Consider the following 15,980-nt stretch of genomic DNA (forward strand, 5'->3'; position numbering starts at 1 on the left):
CAGATTCTGTGTCTCCAGCTCTCTGCCCCTCCCCCACTCTGTCTCTGTCTCCCCCAAATAAATAAACATTAAACAAAAATTTTAAAAAGAAAAAAGAAATATTAGGCCAAATACTGCTGTATGAACAAGGTCCTCTTTGATAAGTGATACCTTGTGGAGATAGACTCCTGCATGAAAAAGTTAGTGTATCTGCCAAAGGCTAAGTTTATGTCCAGTACTATATCCAGTCCAAGTGTGGCAGGCAAAAAAAACACAACGATTCTAAAATTTGATCATAGCCTTTAGAAAAAGCAGCACTTATCTGCACGTGTATTCAAATAACAACAGTCTGAAATCTGGCTTTTTCACATGTATCACTATAGATCCTATCACAGGGGTGTGGCTATGGCCCAAGTCCGACTTCTCTTGCAGCATAGCCATATTTGTTTTTAGTTGAAGTGTAGTTGACATACGATGTTACATTTGCTTCAGGTGCACGACTTGGCGATCTGACGGTTCTTTATATTGTGCTACGTTCACCACAGGTTTAGCTACCATACATCACTATACAACACTAATACAATACCCTGACTATACTTCCTCTGCTGTACCTTTCATCCCCAGGATTTATTCATTCCATAACTGGAAGCCTGTATCTTTGACTTCTCTACACCCATTTTGCCTATCCAGTCACCTCCCTGTCCTCTGGCGATCACCACTTTGTTCTCTGTATTTATGGACCTGTTTCTGTTTTCTTTTTGTTTTGTTTTGTTTTGTATTCCACATATGAGTGAAATCATACAGGATTTGTCTTTCTCTGTCTGACTTATTTCACTTAGAATTATACCCTCTAGTTCCATCCACGTTGTCACAAATGGCACAATCTTATCCTTCTATGGCTGCATAATATTCCTGTGTGTGTGTGTGTGTGTGTGTGTGTGTGTGTGTGTGTGACATCTTCCTTATCTATTCATATATCAACGGACACCTCCGCGGCTTCCATATCTTGGTTATTGTAAATAGTGCTGCAATAAACATAAGGGGTCTGTATATCTTTTCAAATTAGGCTTATTTTTATTTTTCTTTGACTTGAAAATTTGTTTTATCCTAAGAAAATTCCCTTTTTTTTTTTTAACGTTTATTTATTTTTGACACAGAGAGAGACAGAGCATGAACGGGGTAGGGGCAGAGAGAGAGGGAGACACAGAATCGGAAGTAGGCTCCAGGCTCTGAGCCATCAGCCCAGAGCCCGACGCGGGGCTCGAACTCACGGACCGTGAGATCGTGACCTGAGCTGAAGTCAGATGCTTAACCGACTGAGCCACTCAGGCGCCCCAAAAATTCCCTTTTAAAAGGTGAATGTGATCATTGCCTCATGGAGATTATTTATCATTGAATTCAGAATACTGCCACAGAATGATTTTTGCAGAAATCCAATTTGTAAATAAATGCTGCAATGAATTACAGAGTAATGCATTAGCCCTGGATAACTGAAGTGCTTAAAACAATGTTTAAAAACCTGGTTAAACATTTCTGAGAAAAACTACTATATACATTTCTTAAAATTGTTCTGCTTAGTTTAAATGTGGTTTAAAATGGTGCTGGGGGAGAAGATGTGGCCCTTAGGTATTGTCATAAAGAATCAAAAGCAGCTTATTAGAAAAGAGACAGAAATGGAAATGTGATATTCATCAGGGGAAATGAGGGTATGATTAAATAAATGGAATCAGCCCCCATGTTAGAAAATGCTTTAGTGAGGAAGTCATGCCTGAGGCCTCTTTTGGTCTTCTGAAAGAATGAGAGGCTGGGTCGGGTGCACTGAGCCTGAGCTGTGGTAAGAGTAGAGTGAGCCTCAGGTCAGGTTGAGCCTCCTGGAAGCCCAGCTGAACTAGAATCTTCATTCAATTCCAGAAAGGATCTGAGAGTCACAGCCTGGCCTCTCACATTGGAGTTCTGCCTCTAGCTAGTCCTGGGCAGGCAGGTCCTAGGGGAGGCACAAGGTTTCTCCTTGCCCTTGACACATCTGCAGCTTGTGTAGGGAGATCTTGCTTGTTCTGTGTGTTTGGAATTAAAATATGCGATAGCCCGCATCTCCTCCTGTCAAATATGTATTACACGAATACAAACTTTAAAAAAAAAAAAAAGTTAGAAAGGTTAAGTGTTTTAATGGAAAGCACACCAACCTAAAAGTGCTTTCAGATTCTTAAGTGCGCACAGATCTGTGGGAATCGTGTTCAGATGTAGCTTCTGACTTCTGTAGGGGTGGAGTGGAGCCTAAAGAGTCCCCATTTCTAGCATGTGCCTCCAGGGTGCTGGTGCTGTTGGTTCAGAGGTCATACTCTGAGGAGCAAGGATCTAGAAGATTTGATTTCAGGTACTGGCTTCTCACGGCGTCAGTTTTCCCGTCCGTAAGATAAGGGACCTCTGAACTCTGACCATTAGCAGCATCATGAAGTGTGGAGAGCAGGAGGCTGGTTTGTGTCAAAAGCACATCCCTGCTCTGCGTTTTCAGAGAATCCTCATCATCATACAGGGAAGACAAAATAGAAATATGAAAACAAGCCAGGAAATACAATTTGGATTCTGACAGTCCCAGAGTGTTTCCAGTTTTATTCACTTCGTGCCCTTGCTAACATTCAAAGGTTTGTCTTATAATTAGGTCGTAAAATCCACAAATAAATCCTGTAACTGTGCTGTTTGTCTCCAATAAGCTACTGGAGAGGCTGAATCCTGTCCATGGCGTACCCAGAGGGACAGTCTAATTACCAATAATATGCAACGTATGATCAAAAGATTGTTATCTTTAGAGCTGAAACATTTTCTTTCTTTAATATTTTAAGTGTTTATGTATTTTTGAGAGAGAGACACGCACACAGTTTAAGCGGGGGAGGGGCACACACACACACACACACACACACACACACACACAGAATCCCAAGTAGGCTCCAGGCTCCAGGCTCCAAGCTGTCAGCACAGAGCCCCATGCGGGGCCCAAACTCACCAGCCGTGAGATCATGAGCTGAGCTGAAGTCGGAACCTTAACAGACTGAGCCACCCAGGTGCCCCTAGATGTGAAACATATTTTTAGCCAGAATAGAAGTGAAGATTCAACTTGACACTACATTTCATTTTGCTAAACCTATCAGTTGTGGAGGAATTTAATGCCATCTTGAAATCTTTCTTATCCTTCAGAATCCTCCCAAATATTCTGTTCTCAGTGAACCCTTTCCAGATGCCACAGTCAGAATTAGTAGCCACCTCTCGTCCCCCTGCCCCAGTTACGCCTCCACTGGAGCACACACTTCATGGCTGGGCTCATTCTGTTATGTGCCTGATGTCTCCCTCACTGAATTATGAGCTCCTTAAGCCATCTGGATGGAATAGAAAGAGTTCAGCGACTTGGAACCCAGGTCCCTGAGGGTGCACTTCAGCACTGTTTTGTCCTGGTCATATGTCCCCAGGAAGCCATGGAAGGTTTTGGCCTGGATGCTCCACTCATCAGTGGCCACGATCAGATGGGGTTGTTGGGAGGGTTGTGTAAAATAATGGGTGTGTAACTGTCTGCCTCTTTTCCTGGCTCCAAGTAGGCATCAGATAAAGGTTTGCTAAGTTTTTCTTTTGTAAGTTCAGGGATCAGGACTTATAAATCCTTATATTTCTAGCACTTCAGGAAAAATCAGGCATAGTGGGTGCTCAATAAGTTCTTTAAAATTGAATTTAATATTCTCTCTTTTAAGGAGATTGAGGCATATTTATTTTAGGCATATAAAAAAATACAAGACAGAAAAATAACTGTTTGATTTTCCCCTAGTAGTTATAGTGAGTGCTTTTCTGAAATATATTAAATGTATCTTGAAGTATAGTTATTAAATTTCTGACAGAGATTTATTTCTGGTTTGCTAAGTTTGGAAATCCCAAACACAAGAGAAAAGATAAATATTATGCAGGAACAAAAAAATGTTCCTGAAGGCTATCCATTTTTCTATATTTGTAGGTATAAACTTTCTGGAAGAAGAAAAATTGATAATAGTTACCTCTGGGAAGAAGGTCAAGAGCAGGAGAGAATATACAATATATAATATATTATATAAAATAATATAGAAAATATATGTAATATAAAATAATATAATATAGTATATAAAATATATATTATATATAATATGTTATATAAAATAAAAAATATATTATATTTTATTATGTAAAATATAATTTATTATTTAAAATATATATTTTATTTTAAAATTGCATAAAATTATATTATATAAAATATATTATATTTAAATTATTATATAAAATATATTTTATAATACAAAATATAAATAGTATATATATTATATATTTTTATAAATAAGGAAAGAGGAATTGAAGGATGGGCCATTTTTATTTTACTCTTTTATATATTAAAATCTCTAATGAGTATTATTTTGGGGTTGCTTAAGTACACAGTGCTAACGATAAATGAGGGTGTTCTGCCCCTTGTCAAATCACTGAGCTATCTCCATTCCAGAAGTCAAGGGCAAGCCCAGCTCATGCAGCCTTTACTGTACCTGAGCTTTAAGAAGCTCCCATGGTGGGGCCGTGTTCTCATACTACTGCCAGGTGGGAAAATCTAGCAACGAGTTATGAGTTCTTAAAGTGCTGGAATCATGACTTCATAAATCTGTGGTCTGGCTTAGTGAAGATGAGGCAACAGGTGACCGACTTAAGAATAAGGAGGATGCTAGGATATAGAGCCCAGTCCAGCAGGAGCATCATGCCTCCTACAACCAGACAATGGAAGGAGTTGCCCTCCTTTGAAACACTGCATGTCATTTTTAGCAAGAACACTAGATTTTCATTTTTCCTTGGCACCACTGAGCTATTTTCAGCATTGACCCCCTTACCTCCCATCAATGGCTGGGGACATGCCCATTTGGAATGTCAGAGAACAAGGGGTGCACCCCTTGTCATATGCTTGGGAAGAATGAGGCAGCATTTGCCCCTCGCTCCTGTCTATCATACTCTGCTACCCTGGACTTAACTCTAATTCTGTGAGTTAAAGAGAAGACACCTCAGAGACATGTGAAATAGTGCTTTCAGTTCTAGATGGTACCCCCACAGAGGGGCCTGGATGAACTGTGATGTTTTCACAGGAGGGCAGCCAGGATTGTTAAAGGAGTTGTTAACAACATTACACAAAGAACTGCTGATGGGCTGGGACGTAGTCACCACTAACTTTTCGATGGTCAAATCATTAACTTCTCTGTGCCAGTGACTGGGTTCCGCAGTATTAACCTCAAATGATTGTTGTGAGGAGTAAACACATTAATTCATGCACTTAGAGCTGGTAAGGGTTCAGCAATTGCTGGTGACCAGTTTTTGTCTTTGGGGCTGGGACTACAAGAGAGACTGCCACATCTTTAGGCTGCAGCAGCCATAGGCCCCTCCTGATCTATGGGAGCTCACCTTCTGGTCTGTAGGCATTTTTAAAGAAACAGGTATTATGAAAAGCTTTGCTACTGATTATTCTTCTGAGAGGCATGAGTAGCCAACTTGAGCCTCTTATGCTATAAATAAGAGATTGCTTCATATGCATTTCCCTGGGTGAATCTGTCTCCTTTGGGAATTCCTTTGCCTTGTGCTGATACAGTCTTTAAACTGTCTGGTGACCATGCACTGGGCTTTGTGATTTGAGTATCTTTTTTTTTTTTTTTTTGAGAAGGATGATCTCTGTATCGTTAGCCCCGTAGTATAGGGAAAAACATGTCATTCCCACCAAGGCAGAGGATGACCACTCACCCCTTTGCAGTACCCCCATCTAAATGAAAATGGCTTTTGTTTTGTCTTCCTGCACATTTGTTCCAAAATTTGCCATCCATTGTAGCTGCTCATACTCAGCTATCTGCAAAGCAGCGTCCACAGGTCATTGATGTCAAGGTCATCAGCCTTTACCAGATGTTCTCCTTCTGGGTCTCATATTGATCCATTAGCTGTGTATTAAGCAAATGAATTCAGGGTGAGTTTTTAAATAGGATATTTCCCAAACTAATCTGAAGCAATAAATTGTGTTTTTTTAACTTGTTACTTTAATGCTGCTGAGTATCTTGAATGTGCCTTTGAAAAGGAACTGTTGAAGAGGTGGTTTGGTGAAGTGGGGGAAAAGCAGAAATGGTTATGAGATATTGTAGCAGCTTTTTAAATGCCACATCCAGATAGAATAGACTTTCATTTATGAACTATGTCGTTTCCCCTAGACATTGGCACACCCTTTTAGAAATTTCCCTGAAGTAACTTTTCCATACCTCATATTATTTCATCCTGAGAAAGATTTGGGACAGGGCTTCTGGGGGCCTGGTTTTTTAGAAGAAGCAAGCGAGTTAGAAAATTCACATGTGTATTCGCAATGACACCAAGAGGGACATCGATATAACTCTTAATTTTGCATCTGTTTCCGCTATGGAAGTAAAGCCAACCATGATAAGTTTAACAGTTCCCAAACTACAACAGCTGTTTTTCTTCTCCTTAGACTCCTTAAGCTTCTGATCCAAGAGAATATTTTCTCTTATGAGCAAAGTTTGAGACTATTTTAAGATTAATTCTTATAATCTCTAAACCTACCTTCCCCAGGAAGGGCCAGGACTTTCAGGGAAAATCAGAGAGAAAGATACATGGAATCCTCTAGAGAGTCTATAAGAGTCTGGCCTTGGTCCATTCATCTGCTAAAGGCAGAGATTTGAAGCAGGCTGAGGGACCCATTTGATCAGGGACCCCTTGACTCAGTCTCCCATCTTGACCTTGTCATTGTGCTAAGCTGGGCATTTGGACCAAAGGTGACATGCCTGAGAGTCAAACTCCAGGATTGTTCTGGGCGGAGCCTCCTTGTGCCTGTGCACTATGTACCCATTATCACGAGGTTGGTGAGAACATTGCAGTTTTGTCTTTTGCCTTTGTCATTGATCATGACAGCTAAAGGTAGCCCACAGAGAGCTTACTTTCCAACTTGAAAGATGATTTGTGTATCCTGAAGGGTATGTATGTGTGTGTGTGTGTATATATATATATATATATATATATATATATATATATATATATTGAGAGAGAGAGAGAGAGCAAGGAGGGGAGGGGCAGAGAGAGAGAGAGAGAGAGAGAGAGAGAAAGAGAGAGAGAATCCCAAGCAGGCTCTGCACTGTCAGTGAGGAACCTGACACAGGGCTCAATCCCATGAACAATGAGATCATGACCTGAGCCAAAATCAGGAGTTAGGCACTTAACCGACTGACCCACCCAGGCACCCCTGAAGGATATATTTTTTAAAGGAAATTTTTCCCATACAAATGCTGAAATGTATTTTGTCTCTTGTTCATTTGCTCTTACATGTGTCATTTGCTCCCAATCTCTGACATGTTTCTTTGTTTTCTGTGTGTTGCAGGCAGCATAGTGTACCTCGGGATGATGGCAGGGGCTTTCTTCTGGGGAGGACTGGCAGACAAAGTGGGGAGGAAGCAGTCTCTTTTGATCTGCATGTCTATCAACGGATTTTTTGCCTTCCTTTCGTCCTTTGTCCAAGGTTATGGATTTTTTCTCTTCTGTCGCTTACTTTCTGGATTCGGGTAAGGTTTTTTCCTTCATATTTTATAGCAATATGTTTATTTTTCATAATTGTGTATGTTTTCCACTCTAGAGGACCTCATGACTGAAAAATTATCTCTTAAGAACTGCAGTATTGGTTCTTAGAAATATAATTATCGACCCGTAAGTACAGGAGAGAAGAGAGAACACATCTATGTTCTAGTGGCTGATTCTTTTAGTATTTTACTTCCAGGAAATGGTTTTACTTTAAATGGAATCTATGTCAGAATGCATTCATAAGTGCTTTTTCTTCTGAAAATTTAATTTAAGCAAGAAATAGCTAAGGTCCTACCTATTATGAGCTAGTTAAAGGTTCAAACCATTCAGGCTTGCTCTTAAATCCAGTATGAGTGTGTCTCAAGCAAATGTTATTTTATTGATCTATGCTAACAACGTATTTAACTTGGTAGGAAGCCTTACTTCTTGAGATGTAATACATTCTTTTTATAAGTTCCTGATTTTTACTGAATTAACAGAAGTTGTGTTGTTAGCCAAGTGCAATGGCATAGTACCATAGCTCCCCCTTCTTCACGGGGGATACGTTCCAAAATCCCCAGGTGATACCTGAAACTGCAGATAGTACTGAACCCTGTATGTGCTAGGTTATTTTTTTATGTATGTATGTATGTATGTGTATGTGTGTGTATACATATATGTGTGTGTGTGTGTGTGTGTGTGTGTGTGTGTGTATGGTAAAGTTTAACTTACCAATTAGGCACAGTAAGAGATTAACAACAACAATACTAATAAAAATAGAACAATTATAACAATATACTGTAATGACAGTTATGTGAATATACTCTCTGAAAATATCCTATTGTACCGTACTCTCTCCTCTTCTTGTGATGATGTGAGATGATAAAATGCTCACATGATGAGATGAGGTGAGGTGAATGATGTAGCCATTGTGATGTAGTGTTAGGCTACTATTGACCTTCTGATGATGAGTCAGAAGGAAGATTGTCTGCTTCTGGACTGCAGTTGACCACGAGGAACTGATAGCACAAGTAACTGAAACTGGGGAAAGTGAAATTGCAGATAATGGGGGACAGCTGTATAGCCAATGGTGGAGCCATTTTCTTTAAAGAGCTTGAAGCGCTTGGTACTACCCTAAGTGAATCCACAGCTTAGGAAAACCCAACAGCTTAATTAGGAGAGTCCAAGATACTCTACTTCAACAAGGAAAATAATAGTAAAAATACAAAGTTTCTGTTTGAGAACTTTATTTTCCCTAGAGATGTTCTTTCTGAGGTATCTGTCACAAGATGAATCTATAGGAATAACATAAAATAAAAGTAAATAACTGAATAAAGGAAAGGAGACAGTCCTGGGTTATGAATTTGAGAAGCATATTAGTTGTGGTTGTTGATGAGAGTGGTACCCACACAGCAAAACACAGTTTTGCCAAAAGAGAAGATCAAAGAACTACATCAGGTCTTCCTTAATTACATAAAGTAGTGCTTTAAAATCACAGCTAAAATAAAGAGAAACATAAGGCATCAGAGGGAAAGACTGTATAACTGGTTACTTCAAGAGTTCAAAGATTTCCACATGTAGACTAATGCATCACTTTTATAACTCATTCAAAATATTTGACTTTTACATCACTTTATGCCACAAGATGTGTGTGCATATTGAGATTGGTGGGTTATCCACAGATTTTTCTAATGTGCTTTTTCATCTTCTTATAGACCTTCGTATGCTATGCTCTGCACACAGTGGGAACTTTGCAAATATGTGAGTAAGTTGCCCAAATTTCAAGAGCTCTCCTTAGAGTGAAGACATTCCAGTAGATCATTGCAATAAACCAAGAAAATTGGAAAGTTTGGGAAAGTGTAAGAATATTTTTTCCTTGAGAAACAAGTTATCAGAATCAATCATTTGCTTTTTAATGATAGAGCAAGAAGGCCTTTCCTCAGCAGAGGGGACCCTTGGCGCTCAGAGCTCTGTATGATATTGGCGATACACAGGGCAACCTGGGGAGGTAATTTGGATCATGGATTCAAGGGGCTGCAGCAGACCTAATGCTGAGTGAGCCGGGGTCCCTGAGGAAGAACAGGTGTTGTCTGGGGCTATTTGTTTAAAGGACCTTCTCGGGGTCCATAGGATAAGGCATTCTTGCCACCAGGAAAGGCTAAGTCTCCTTTCTACTTTTTCTTAGCGACGTAATACCACAAGCCTTCCGCGAAAAGGCTAACACCTAAGTTCTGAACCTTCTAGTCCTTTCCATTTACAATCGTATCCAGGAAATTGCAGTGATATCCATGGACTCAAAAGTCCCCGACTGTGGTCAAATCATTATAGCAGTTTTAATTGCCAGTTCTGGATTATGACGTGGTCAACCCAATTGACTGCAGAGAAAAGGGCTATTATGGTGGTTGCAAAATACTCCAGGCTAATGGACTGCCTAGAAGTTAATTCAAGGACAGTACAGAAGCAGACACTGCCTGGATATATTCAGGATATCATCCACTTCCCTGTCGCAGACAAATCATTCCTCAGCCAGCAGTTCAGGGCTGCTGACTTCTAAATAACATAATCTACCTGGCAAAGCACAGTCTGTGTATTGCTAACTCAGCTAGGCTCCATAAATTGTGATACCAGAGGCTAACACACTGTGCCTTCGCCAAGTTGGCACAGTGCTGGGAGTCCAGAAATCCAAGTTCACCACACCCTTGCCCTTTACTGGGGACCTTAGGAGAGTCATTCAGGCTTTCCAGCCTGATTCTTCTTTTGTGAAAAGAGATGGAGATTCCCTAGGCTGGGGGCGGGGGGCTGAAGGGGAAGTTCAGGTGCAAAACACCCAGAGTTTTGTGGGATCCAGCTGCTGAGGGGACTGGAGAAATGAAGTTGTTAAGGAAAATGAAGAAAGTTATCTTTATTCCTTGGCTGAGTTTATGAGCCATGTCACCTACACACAACATGTGAGACGCTCTCTCTGTGATAGAGGGCTTTTCTTGGCATCTCTCAAGTTCCATCTGGACACCCTGACTCACTCTCTGAATCTCTGGGCCAGTTCAGCCAAGGCTCTGCTTTCTCCAGAGATCTTGTTGTTTGTACTTAGGTAAGAGCTCCCCTCATCCCCATCTGATCTGAGTTCTAAACTGAGTAAAACTAGATGACCAAGGAAATAAGGTTTCAGAAGGTTGGTGTTTTTCTGTCATGGGCCTCTGATGCTCACACCTGTCAATGCTCCATGTGTTTCCCAGGACTATGGCTCATGCCATCTTTTCTGCTATCAGAAGTTCTCCCAGAACTCTTAGAGCTCAGGGCATCAGAAAGACCAGGGCATCCTGAGACCAGCCCTTCCAGTGGCTCTCACTACAGAACCTGCAAAATATTTGCTTTTCATGTGTTAATTTCTCTCCTCCTCCAGCTTGTAAATTCCAAGAGGATGGGGCCTGTCTGCTCAAGGCAAGGTGGGCATCGTTACCTGTAAAGGACACCAGTCCCACGGGTGGTTAGACCTGTTGTATTGGCCACTTGATTGTGGTGTTGCCAGAAGTGAAATAGATAGGAAGCTTGCTATAGTCTTAGTTGGTCTGGATAAGCAGAAGAATTCTAGGTCAAGTGAAAGAAAGCTTAACTTGAATCATAAAAGGCATGAGGCTCATGAGAGAGTTGTGGCCCATCAGTGAATTCCCTGACTTGAGCCAGTTTACAGACCCAGAATGCCTCAAATAAAGGGGAGACAGTCTCTCAGGACATTAGTATACTACTGAAACTATGCACTGTTAATCTTTCATTCAGCCTTCCCCAAGAGACTTATGGCCTTTTGCCAGGGTTACACTGCTGAGGGGAATGGAGATAATCAGACTTTGGGGGGAGGGGGCTTACTAGGCACTGGCTCTGAAGTGACACTAATTCCAGGAGATCCAAACTGTCACTGAGGTTCACCAGTCAGAGTAGGGGCTTATGGTGCTTGGGAGATCATAGAGCTGTAGCTCAGGTCCGTCTCAAAGCGGGACCCACGGTACCCACTGAATCCATCCTATGGTCATTTCCCAGTTCCAGAATGCATAATTGGAATAGACATCGTTACTGAAAGAATCTCCACATTGGTCTACCACCTGTCCACCAGTTCCACACACTAGGGATTGCAGAGGAGGAAGAGCATTTCTGGGTCATAGGCAGAGCCTTCATTTTGCAGATTTTGGTTCAGTGATGGAACCAGGAAGACACAGCTAGGACTGAAGTTACAACTTAGTCCTTTTGAACTAGCAACTCTGTACATAAGTAAACTGCATTCTGAATCCAAGGTCAAGATACCTTCATGTTGATTTTATTGCAAATGCCACTGGTTGCCAGCTGTTCTGTCTTATTTCATTGCTGAAGCATCGACAGCACTGTGTTATATTCCTATCTCTGCAGATGAGGGAGACTGGGAAGGATTACTTCACTTAGCCTGCGGTCTACCTGAGTTTGTGGTTTTATTGCCTTTAAATGTGCTTTCCTCTTAATTTCCCACACCAAGTCATGAGTATATTTTGTTAGAAACATAAATATGTCCAGCTGCTGTATTTTGTGTGCCTTTAAATATTTATTCGGTACAAAGAATGATTTTCTAGCTGGAGACAACAGTGAGAATGAGGAATAGGGCATCACCAATTATTCATCTGTCTCTCACTTTCCTAAGTGAATCTCACACCAGGGAATAGACACTTCCCTCTCCTCTTTTGTTACAGAAAATTAGGAAGAGAGGAAATGGAGTTGACACCACTGATTCATTTTCATTTGCCCCAGAATTAAATTATTTGTTTCCAGTCACTGTTAATTATGGGAATTGTAATGCTTCAAATGCTGGGCAACGTCAGAGTTGGAAGCTTCTCACCAAGGGCCTGGCATAAAGGTCAGGAGGAAAATATAACAGCAACAGAATCAAAATGAAATTTCTGTGTGTCTGTATATCAGACTGAACAAATAGCCATTACTCCTTCTGCAAACGGAGCCTCACAAATGCATACTTCAGAGCTACTTTCAATATCCCTCTATTAACTGCATTAGAACCAGAATACCATCGCTTTGTAGAAATGATCCCCACTAACTGGAATTCTTCAGTGTTATATACTGAGCATCTCATTTATTCCCACAACATTTTTAATAAGTAAGTATGCAAAAATATTATGCTTTTTTTTTTTTTTAATTAGAAGCTAGTGTCACAGATAGATTAAGCAGCTTCCAAATGTTCACTAGATCCTCAGGTCTTCTGAGTTTTAGTCTCATTCTGAACTATATAAGGTTCTCCCCTTAAAGTAGTCTTTCTCTTAAGATACATTTTATTTCCTTATCATATTTGAAAAATGCAGACTCATTTCAAAATTTGCGAAACTCTTAAAATGTGTTTTATCAAATGCCTGTATGTGCTTGCCCTACAAGAGATGCTATGTTAAGCACTTATAATATTGACTCCCTTAAACCTCATGGTGACCCTATGAAGAAGATACCCTTTATTCTACCCATTTTCTACATAGGGAAATTGAGGCACAGAGAGGTTAAATAACCGTCCAAGGTCACATAGCAAGTTATGTAGTCGTACACAGGCAGTCTGGCTCCAGAATCCACATTTATACCACCAGGCTGTGCTGTCTCGGATTCAATGAGAAGTATCTCTGATTTCATATGACACAGTGCCCAATACATGATAGACACTAAATAAACATTTTGAACAAATCAATTCAGAAAGGTTTCTGACCCAGAGAATCAGTACGGAGAACTGTGCTACTGTGAAAGATGAGGCAACAGATTAAATTATTTTTGATCCAAAAGTAATCACACACCTGAATTGTGAACAGTAAGTCATTGTTTTCTTAGGCCTGTGTTGTCCAACGGGCAGCATGTAACTACCAAGCACTTGAAATGCAGCCAGATTGAGATGTGCTGTAAATGCAAAATACATAACACTGGTTTCAAAGACTTAGCACATATAAAAGGGTGCAAATACCTCATTAATAATTTGTATATGGATTACATGTTAAAATGACAATATTTGAACATATATTGAGTTAAATGAATATATATTAAAACTAACTTCAGCTGATTGTTTTCCTCTTTGTCTTAATTTCTTTTCTAGAAAATTTAAAGTTATATATGTGGCTCACATGATACTTCTTTCGGAAAGCACTATCTTAGACAATGGCTTATATGAGAATTTCCAACATAAAGGTTGACCTTTTGGACACTTATTTCCCAGTTGCTCTTTGGCAAAGGTTCTGTTGATCCCAAGAAAGATGTAACAGAGCAAAAGGCCTTCCAGACTTATAGTGTATAATTGTGAGAAATTAGCCATACGTGCTCTTTTTTTTTTATTTTTTTTTTAACGTTTATTTATTTTTGAGACGGGGAGAAACAGAGCATGAACAGGGGAGGGTCAGAGAGAGGGACACAGAATCTGAAGCAGGCTCCAGGCTCTGAGCTGTCAGCACAGAGCCCGACGCGGGGCTCGAACTCACGACCGCGAGATCATGATCTGAGCCGAAGACGGCCGCTTAACCGACTGAGCCACCAAGGCGCCCCCCATATGTGCTCTTTAGAAAAGACTCTGTCAGCTCCTTGAGGGCAGGGACTTGTGTTCTTTACACCTGTACCTCCAGCAACCGTGATGTCCTTCGCCCAGAGTCTGGCTGGAGGGGGTGGGGTGGAGGACAGGTAAAATGGTAGCTCGGGGAGAGGGTGAGTGGAGGAGTGGATGACTGGATGCACACAGCACGTGACTGGAGAAGTCCACGTGTTTTGTCGTCACTTCTTACAGATCATCGTAGTGTTCGTCACCACCTTTATTCATGACACTATTTAGGTGGTCCTGGAATGCGTTCTTCCAGTTCTTTCCAGAACTAGATTAATTTTGTTTTTCAAGACAGCATTAGAATCCTGATGTACGGCTACACCTCCCCCCCCCCTCCCCCCCGGCATAGTATCTGTGCTGCTGTGGATGCTATAGATTCGGGGCCTTAGGGTAGCAACCTGATTGCAAACGAGGGCTAAGAGAGTTGTACTGAAGCTGTTTTCTTAGAAACACATCTTTTATCCAAATTAGATATTTACATCTCAATATTTTTTAAAATAGTCAAGTTTTCTACCAGTTATTCTATCCATACTTTACCTAATATTGAGAAAATAACAACTGCCCATATCAAAGAATTATGAGTTTTTGTTTAAATCTGTGGCTTTGGAGAGTGGAAAACTAGAGGTACCCAAACCACACATCCTTTAGCACTGCCCCTGGGTATGGGAGATTCCCACTCTTGATTTGATGACTGGTTCGGTTACCAGTAAGTGTTCTCCTGTTTCTATCTTGAGTACTGTAATGAACAGGTGCTTTCTAATCAATGCAGCAATCTCATTTTCTGTGTGAACCCAGCCCATTCAGAAACCATTAGATCTGTACTCTTTTCTGTAAGCCTCTGTAGTAGTCTGTTTGCTTTCATGAAAAGGAAGTCACTGAAAAGTCCTTCTTCAGGACTGCTGCTTTAATTGTTTATTTCTGGGTCCAATTCAATAAAGCATAATGAATTGGTTCTGAATTGCTGTGCAATTTGCCTGGCAGTTCAGTGTCATTGATTTTCATTTTTTTGTTGATTCTGAGTGAGGATTAAAAGGATATTTTCATGCAACTTTCTTGTAATTGTACAGACTATACCCAGTATAGACTTCACCATTCAGTATTCTTTTTATAAGCCCATAATACCCATCTTAGTAAAAGCTGTCAGAGTCAGCTCGGGTAGACTTCGCCCTCTGCATATTATCAGTATGGAGCATGTGACTTTACAGTGCATATTAAACTTCCTCCTGAATTCTGTCCTCACCTAATGCCCCATTTCCCAGTGGAAATGGAAGATGGAAGATTGAGGTGAAGGACCATTTGACAATCACATGGTGAAATAAGTTACAATGAAATTATTCTTTGTTACATGCTTACTGGGGAATTAGAGCAGAACAGAATTACTCAATAGAATCCCTCCTCAGGACAAGAACTCATCAGACATTCCATAATTTTTCCTCTAAACTGTCATATTTCAAGCCATTTTAAGTACAATTACTCTTTTTATCCATAGCCTCCCTCTTTTATTGCAAAACCCTGAACTCTTCCCTATCTTTGCCTCAGTAGCCAGCCTAAACCAGTATGATGAGGTACAGGGACCAACATAATCTACCATAGCTGCCGTCTGAACTGGACTAGTATGAGGTAAGGCTGTGAAATTTGCAGCCTTAAGATCATCAGTCTTCTCAGTTTCTCAGTGAAGTTTGTGCAGACATTAATATTTGGCATTCTCTTTCATCCTGCTGTGCTAAACTGACTTAACTTATGTGTCTCATATTCCCGACAGAGGAGATATTTTGTCTGTAAAGCTGACACACCCTTTGCCGTATACAATATCCCGCTCATGAATTTGCCT

At 40.6% G+C, this 15,980-nt stretch overlaps 1 protein-coding gene across 1 annotated transcript in view; it reads left to right on the forward strand.

Annotated features, from left to right (window-relative positions):
* The window catches only part of SV2C (synaptic vesicle glycoprotein 2C), a 161,382-nt gene that overhangs the window by 42,082 nt on the left and 103,320 nt on the right, over nucleotides 1-15,980 (forward strand). Inside the window, exon 2 of the mRNA XM_007079832.3 lies at nucleotides 7,388-7,568. Coding sequence (XP_007079894.1) covers nucleotides 7,388-7,568 — 181 coding nt within the window. The remainder of the gene's footprint in view (nucleotides 1-7,387; nucleotides 7,569-15,980) is intronic.

The sequence above is a fragment of the Panthera tigris genome, chromosome A1, assembly GCF_018350195.1.
Source record: "Panthera tigris isolate Pti1 chromosome A1, P.tigris_Pti1_mat1.1, whole genome shotgun sequence".
NCBI lineage: Eukaryota > Metazoa > Chordata > Mammalia > Carnivora > Felidae > Panthera > Panthera tigris.